General features: G+C 33.9%; 1 protein-coding gene across 2 annotated transcripts in view; it reads left to right on the top strand.

Moving 5' to 3' along the window:
- Positions 1 to 5222, top strand: part of LOC144974930 (carnitine O-palmitoyltransferase 2, mitochondrial-like) — a 20704-nt gene extending 15482 nt beyond the window's left edge. For both annotated transcript variants that reach the window (XM_078918452.1, XM_078918451.1), the window contains exons 11-15: positions 611 to 810; positions 2036 to 2205; positions 2665 to 2896; positions 3572 to 3760; positions 4624 to 5222. In XM_078918452.1, the coding sequence (XP_078774578.1) occupies positions 611 to 810; positions 2036 to 2205; positions 2665 to 2896; positions 3572 to 3760; positions 4624 to 4769 (937 nt within the window). In that variant the 3' untranslated portion in view covers positions 4770 to 5222. The remainder of the gene's footprint in view (positions 1 to 610; positions 811 to 2035; positions 2206 to 2664; positions 2897 to 3571; positions 3761 to 4623) is intronic.
- The last annotated feature ends 3194 nt before the right edge of the window (positions 5223 to 8416 follow it).

The following is an 8416-nucleotide window of genomic DNA, read 5'->3' as shown; positions in this document are numbered from 1 at the left end:
CAATAGGTAGCGTGTTACATAATAATAATAATAATAATAATAATAATAATAATAATAATAATAATAATCTTTATTGTCCAAATTAAAGGCAATTCATGTGAGGTAAACAATGCTCAGATTGGTTCATGGTATGAAAATCAACACGTTTACAAATACAGACACAGCCATACACGAACATACACGCTTGCACATTGTTTCTACACATGTATACAAAAGAAATGAGCGTACATATATACACATATACATACATACATACATGCATACATACATACATACATACATACATACATACATACATATTGACAAAAATATTTATTTAAAGTTAAAGCACAGTTTTAAAATTAACTCTTTCATATAGTTGTATTTGTTTGCTGGACTGATTGTTTGTTTTTCTATTTTGGTAGCAATCATGTTTTTAGTGTCGGCTATGAGATGGAAGATTGATTCCATTGGATCTTTTTGGTAAATAAGTGAACCAGTGTGAACCTATTTCATTATTGTGGAACTAAAATATTCTTTATATATTATATGCCAAATTTTTATTACAAAATAGCATTTTCTTTAGTTTATTGAAACTATTGGAATAATTAAAAAAATAAAATCTCTTCAGGTGGTTTGACAAAAGTCTTCAGCTACTCATTTCCAGTGGAGGGAGAGTAGCCATTCATTTTGAACATGCTTGGGGTGATGGAGTGGCTATCCTGCGTTACCTTCGGGAGGTCAACAGGGACTCGGTTGAGAAACCAGGGGTTCATCCTGACACCAAACCAGCCCCCAATGCTGATAGTGAGAATAAAGTGAGACGTTTAGGTAAGCCTTTAAAGTGCAAGACACTGCTTTTTGTCATGATTTTACAATGAACTCTTTTATTCTTAAGAAATGTGATTTGAAATATTTATGAATATGAATTAAAATTGTGAAAACATTTCTTCATTCAAATTTAGATTACGGTTCATCAAATTCAAAGTGTGAGAACAATTTTCTTTATTAAATAAAATAATGATAAATAAATTCCTTTTATTCGTTCCTAAGAGGAAATTTAAAAAAAAAAAGATTTATTCCAAGGGAAGACTGTAATAATCCAGGCGTCGGCCGCAGTTCAGCGCTGCAAAGTGAGCTAAGGCTAGGTGATTTGCTCAAGGCCACACAGCACTGTTCCTAGAAAGGTGGCTCAGTGCTCTGATGTCTTGTCTTATCACAAGGTCATTGTTGATCATTGTCAATTACGAGATGAGTTTCAATGATTGCAGACAGTATTGTGCCCTTGGATACGACACTTTCGGCACATTACCCCACTTGACTCCGATGTTGGCAGACATGGGCAATTGTTTACAGAAGGTGATAGTTTTCTTTTCGTTTAATCTTTTTAGGTTGTTTGCCTTTGTAGCTGTCAACAATGTCACTCATGACACAACTGAGTGATCACTTTGTTTGATGACAGAGGTCCAATTTCACACGATGAGCAAATGAGGTGGACACTTATTAAATGTGAGCAGGGATATCATACCTTGCCACGATGCAATAGGTCTTAAACAGGCGACTTTAAAGAAGTTTCAGAATAAAAACTTAAATTAGATGAGGGGGGGGGGGGAAGGGGTGTCATCTTAAATTCAGACATATGTAATATGAAGTAAGCGTTTATTGATGAAATGAAAAAAAGTGTGCTACCTGTGTTGAGAGGCCTCGACCAAAATGAGCTTAACTGTTGCATGTAATCTCAACACCCCCTTCCGGGTTGGCATTTTTTATGATGGCAGATTGAATCCAAGTGAAGGACATGGGATTCTTTAAGCCTGAATTTTATTCAACATTTTGCTTGTATCTTGGAAGACTTGAGCAGTTGAAGACTGGATAGAAATGTAGTTTTCTGCATCCATCTACTTCTATTCTTGCCTATTTCCTAAGTTTGACTGATAAACTTTAAACTTTTGAAAACACTTTTTTAGAAAAGCTGATTTGACCTTATAAGAATTAAAAGTGTTGTTGAGAAAGCAAGCATATGAATGTAAAACTTGATCAATGTTTTTTTTTTCAGAATTTACTTTAAATGCATCAGTCAAGGACACGATTCAGAAAGCCATAAAGAGATTTGACACAGTCACCAACAGCCTAAATATAGGTCATTTAGAGTACCCTCAGTTGACGAAAAAGAGTGCGAAGAAAGAACAGCTCAGTCCAGATTCTCTTGTACAACTGATAATTCAGGTATGCTTTTACTAAAGCCCAAACTGATTGATTCCTTTTTTATTTTTGTTTTGTTTTGTTTTGTTTTTGTTTTTTCAAACTTTGACCCTTTAGAATTCTCTTGTATGGAAAAATATGAGAAGGTACAATGGTTGAGCATGATGATGTTGTATTCAAGACAGGATTAAAATTTGTTGTTTTATTTGAGGTTTTTTTATTCTTTGATGAGACATATCATGAAACAGAAGTAGCTTTTGAAATCCTTGGAATATACAGTAACAATTATAAATTATTTTGCTGATATACTATGTACGATTTTCAGATGTAATGTCTATATACACTCAACTGTGAGATTTACACTTGGAATTGGGGTTGTAAGTTTCATTATTAATCTGATTTCCAATTATTATTTCTCCGAAGTTTTATTGATTTTTTTTTTCTTTATAAAAAATTGCTTTGCTTGATTTTTCTACCACACAGCTTGCTCACTTCAAAGTTCATCAGAAGAATGTTGGCACTTATGAGTCTTGCAGCACATCTGCTTTTAAATTTGGTCGTACTGAGACAGTGCGTTCCTGTACCACAGCTACTGATGCCATGTGCCAAATGCTTTATGGGAAAGGATCAGGAAGTGCCAGTGTGGACCAGATGTTGGAAGGAATAAAAAATTGCTCCACAGTTCATGGGCAGTTGACAAAGGATGCTGCTCTTGGTAATTTGATATTTAATATCACAAGTGACTATATTAGGATTTCATGCTCTGATATGAAAAGGATGAAATCAAATTTTATAGGAAAATCTATATGACATTTATTTCATCAGATTTTTAAAATACTTCATGAGAATGCTGGTGGAGAAAATTTGTCTGAAAACAGCCAAGCTGACTTTTGCTTCTTTGGAAATGAACAGAAAAATAAGATGATGTGGGTCCGATTTATATGCAGATATACGCTTATAGCAAAGTCAATGGGACTGAAGGTTATAATCAAGGTCTTTTTGAATCAGAGGTGTTGCATTGGACATAAATATATACCTTGTGATTAATTTAAGTAGGTTAACATAAATGGACTGCCCCTCTTGCTACATTGCACCATAAGCACAATGGTGTTGGTCAATGAATGTTAATTTTTACTGGTTGTAAATGACTAAAATATGCATAGAATACTCACATCTTAAGCGCACTAGGTCATGCATCTAATTATTTTGTTTGTGATTGCATTTGATTAGCTACGTTTAATTACTCAACACTCATAAGATTGAGCTTCAACTCCTTCTTGACTTGGTTATGATTTGACTGATCCAAAATAACAATTTAAATCTCAAAAATTTGCCTGCACTAAGGCGAAATATAACAAACAATGAACAGTTTATGATGACGAAATTTCAGGTCAAGGGTTTGATCGTCACCTGTTCTGCATGAAGAATTTTGCAGAGAAACAAGGCATGGTCATTCCCATGTTTGAACACCCCGCCTACAAGAATATCAACCACATCATTCTCTCCACTTCCACCCTTTCTGATCCCAATGTGGTAATTGGTGGCTTTGCTGCCGTCACTCCCGATGGATATGGTGTTGGTGAGTGGAATTTGTACTGTTCCCCTTTTTTCTTGCCTTTTCTTTAAGAATAGAAGTATTATTAGACTCAGGTGCCTAGTTGAAAGAGTTCTTTGAGTTCTGGGACCCTTTGCAGGATTAACTTTTGATTGTATTACATTTATACAGGGATTTAAATTACACTTTTTAGTTTAACAAAATTATAAATTTTGCTATATTTGCACCTAAAAATCAAAAGAGGAAGTAAGTATAGACTATATTGACGGTATTTAGGATAAGTAGGCTATTCCATAATTTTTCAAAACTCTTATGTTCACTTTTTCTTACTTTTTATAAAAAAGTAAAAACTCTTTTGTTCACTTTGTCTTACTTTTTAAGAAGAGGTCCAACGTTCAACACACAATGTTAGTGTTTCACGTTAAACAATTTATAAGAAATGAACGATTAATAAATTAAAGAGGTCAAATGGGGTCCGTAATTTTGTCAAAACAATGGATGCACATTGACCTTTATTTCCTCTATTGAAGGCTGCCTTTTGACGCAATGATAATAAATCATACATGTTACATTGCAGCCATTATAAGAAAGGAAAGAAGCAATACCAACCTTAGCATCACAGCTGTCTTGACTTCAAGAGGAAATTATGATATTGAGTTTTGCATTAAAAAAGACGCTTGTTGAACTTATCCTTGTTTAAATCGCTTATCGAATGGGATAACACTATTGTCTTTCAAGACAATCGTTAATTCAGAATGCAAGTGTAAGTTTAAATCAAGTTTTTCTAACATAGAAGAGGAGTTTTTAAAAGCAGCTATTGGTCATATTTTTAATGAATTTTTCTTTCTTTTTTAAAAGCTCGTTTCTATTTTCATCATTCCTTACAGGTTACAGCATAGATGACAATCGCTGTGGATTCAATATAGTGTCTTATGCTCCAGTTAATGTGGCACAATATCTGGATGCCTGTAAAACCAGTTTAGATGACATAGTCGATATCCTCAACAAGCAAAAGCCAAAATGTGTATCATAGTGTAATATAAGGATTTAGCAAATTATATGGATTACCAATAATATAAGGAGATATTTAATTTGTACATCAATATAAGGAAATATTTCTGTGGGTGTTTTTTATATCTTTTGGTGTATTAAACAGATTCCTAAATAATAGTGTTGGGTATATAGTATTGAAATATCAAATGGTAATATCGAATCATATCGATTTCATAATGCCATACCGGTATCGATTTATATTATGATCGCAGTTTACCAGGGCTGCCGGATGGCCACATCAGTTTACTGTAAAAAACAATGGAGAAACAAAGTTTTTCGGGAATAGAGGGGGCAAGCACATTTATCAAAATTTTTTCTTGTATTTCGATATATCAATGTAAAATTCCTTTGTATCAATAAATATCGATATATCCCTATTTCAAATTATCATATCGTATCATATCAATATCAAAATTTTGTGATATCGCCCAACACGACCAAATGAACAGATCCTAAACAAAGAGTTGTGATGAAGATTAAAAAAATAAATTTTTCTGTTAGTTGAACTTGGTTTTGATTGCATATAGCTGCAGTGTGACAAGGATGAAAATCTGATATGAAGAAAAGAAAAACTTCATTCGCACATTCCAGAGTATAAACATACACGCACACACACACACACACACACACACACACACACACACACACACACGTATATATATATATATATATATATATATATATATATATATATATATATATATATATATATATATATATATATATATATATATATAAATATTTCAAGAATAAGTATGATCAACTTCTACAATATTGTTTCAAGCAATCACTCTCTTCAGGAAGTGAAAATAGATTGTTGTGTTTATCGTATTTTTTTCTTTGAGGTTCCAAACGCGTTCGCTTAGTGTAGTAGAATGCTGTTTGTGTCTGTTTTTGAAGATTTATGCAGGTTGTATCTGGTTTTGAATGAACACTCAGTGAGGCCAATGTATGTTTCTTGTTTTGGTGTGTCTGGGCATTTAACTATGGCTTGATAAATAATGTTTTGAGTCAGGTAATTACTTCAAAATCTTACTAATTCCTTCAAAATCACACAAAACGACATTCTACTATTAACACATTTGGAAGCTCAAAGAAAAAAAATCATGCAACATAGCATTACATGGAAAATTATCTCCAGAGCACAGTCGTACTCCCCCTCTTCTAAGATTTGCAACATCTGTTTGAAGAAAATTCTACTTCATCACAAAACCGAACATGGCAACACTCAGCAGAAGAAACGAACTAACATCTTCATTAGAAACAAACACCTTTTATGTAATTACGAACCTCCATAACCGCGAAGCCAAAAAAGTACAATAAGCACAACAACCTACTTTCACTTCCTGATGAGAGCGAATGCTCAAAACAATATTATAGAAGTTGATCATAATTTTACTTGAAATATTTTATAAAAGCTCCTTTTATCAAAAACTTGAGCACTATTATTTCATGGTTTTTGTATTTATGATTTATATATATATATTAATTGATGGATGTCCTGTAATTCTGACAGTGCTCAATAAATTAACAATTCAGAGCAATGATTTTATCATTTTAAATGTATATACGTCTCTTTCTCTTCTTCTATATATATTATATAATATCATTGTGACTAATCCTCAAGCCTCAGCTATAATTATGTCTTTGCAGGCATTAAAAAGTGAAATCTCTGCTCTGACAAATGCGATTATTATTAATCACTCTCATTGGTTAGTTTATGGGTGCTGTTATAGATTTTCAAGCATGTTTTATGGTACTTTTATGATTCTTATTGTCAAGATTTATACCACTTTATTATTTTGTGTGCTTTTTGATATTAAATACAGAACAACCCCTGGATAATGACATTGCCCGGGACCGTAAATTTATGTTGTTATCCAGGGGTGTCGTTATTTCGGGGTTTTCAAGATGGCACAAAAAAGGGGCATGATGAGACCCGTGAAGACATGCAGTGCACTGCGCGGACCAGCACCTGAGATGAAGACACGTCTTAATGACATTACAATGTGTATTTCTCCTGTTTACAAAGGGCATACCAGTTAGGCTTTCATTCTCCAATGTTTATTGTCTTGGTTTTCATCGTAAACAGTGCTCCAATGTGATTTAACCATAAAATTAATAAATCAAGAAAATCAAGTGCCAATATAATATCACACAAGAACACAGATGCTCACATCTACTTTTAGTACGTATTTAAGATCCATGCGATGCTGATGATGAGATTTCAATACCGAAATTTTAAAGTGCACCAACATTTACAAGTACTTAAAATTAGTAGATTTACATTTTACGATATCATTAAAAAAAAAACAAAGAACAACAAGGTATTAGTGGGGACCCTGACCTCCCACAGTGGGCAGGGAGGTACATGCTGTGTCTTCTATCCCCCCATACCCGTTTTCCAATTGTTTCCTGTCGTTGTCTTGGAATGAGATTACTTAGTTTTGTCCTGACCCTGGCCGAGGTTTCTTGGCTGGGAGGGAAACAGTCGAATGTATAGTTATAGTTTGGGAGATGATATTTTTTCCTTGTAAATCATCTCTCTGACATGCATTGTATTATGTTTAGTTTACATATTATATGATTTGTAAACATTTGAGTGTATTCCTCTTAGTTGGGACCTGTGCTTGTGTCTGGATGAGACTTTTAGGTGATCTCAAACTAAGTACTTTGATGGTGTGCTCTTGGAATCTACATCTGTTCCCTTTTTGAACCAATTCGCCTTTGTCTCACCTTTTCTTTTGTGCTTCAATTGTAATTCTAGAACTTTTTACTGTCCCATTTTCTTCCTTTTTACTGGTGCTGATATGAACTTAATGTGTTGCAAGCGCTGTAAAACCCTTAAAAACAACAAAAACAAACAACTAGGTATTAACCACAATAATATCAAATTTGGAATGATATTTAGAAAAACAATTGGTTTTTTAAATGAAAACAATAAAGGGAAAGGGGTAGTCATTGTTTTCCTGGCTATCCCAACGTGTATCTGGGTGGGGATCCTGACCTCCCATAGTGGGCAGGGGGGTACATACTGTGTCTTCTATCCCCTTATATCTGTTTTCCAACTTGCTTTCTGTCTTTGTCTTGGCATGGGATTACTTGGTTTTGTCCTGGCCCTGGCCGGAGTCCTGGATGGGAGGAAAACAGTCAAATGCATAGTTATTGTTTTGGGAGATGATATTTTTTTCCTTGTAAATCATCTCTCTGTAATGTATTATTGTTATTTTAATGTATAATGTAGGCATTTGAGTGTATTCCTCTTTGTTGGATTTTGTGCTTGTGTCTGGATGATACTTATAGGTGATCTCAAACTAGGTGCATTGGTGGTATGCTCTTGGAATCTACATCTGATCCCTATTTGTTCCCAGTTCCCCTATGTCTTACTTTTTCTTGGGTGCTTTAATTGTAATTCTAGAACTTTTTACTGTCCCATTTTCTTCCTTTTTACTGGCGCTGATATAACCTAAATGTGTTGCAAGCGCCGTAAAACCCTTAAAAACAAAACAAACCAACGTGTATTATAATATAAGATCATAAATATCCAAAAATGCCCCCATTGGACACAGCATTGCCTGATATCAGTTAACCTCCATCACTGACCTCAGACAGGTAGTAAACAGGGAA

This window comes from Berghia stephanieae, chromosome 6 (assembly GCF_034508935.2).
Source record: "Berghia stephanieae isolate SIO BIC M18660-M18661 chromosome 6, UCSD_Bste_1.3, whole genome shotgun sequence".
Taxonomy (NCBI): domain Eukaryota; kingdom Metazoa; phylum Mollusca; class Gastropoda; order Nudibranchia; family Aeolidiidae; genus Berghia; species Berghia stephanieae.
The sequence above is the reverse complement of the archived record's forward strand: the minus strand, read 5'-3'. Positions and strand labels throughout refer to the sequence as shown.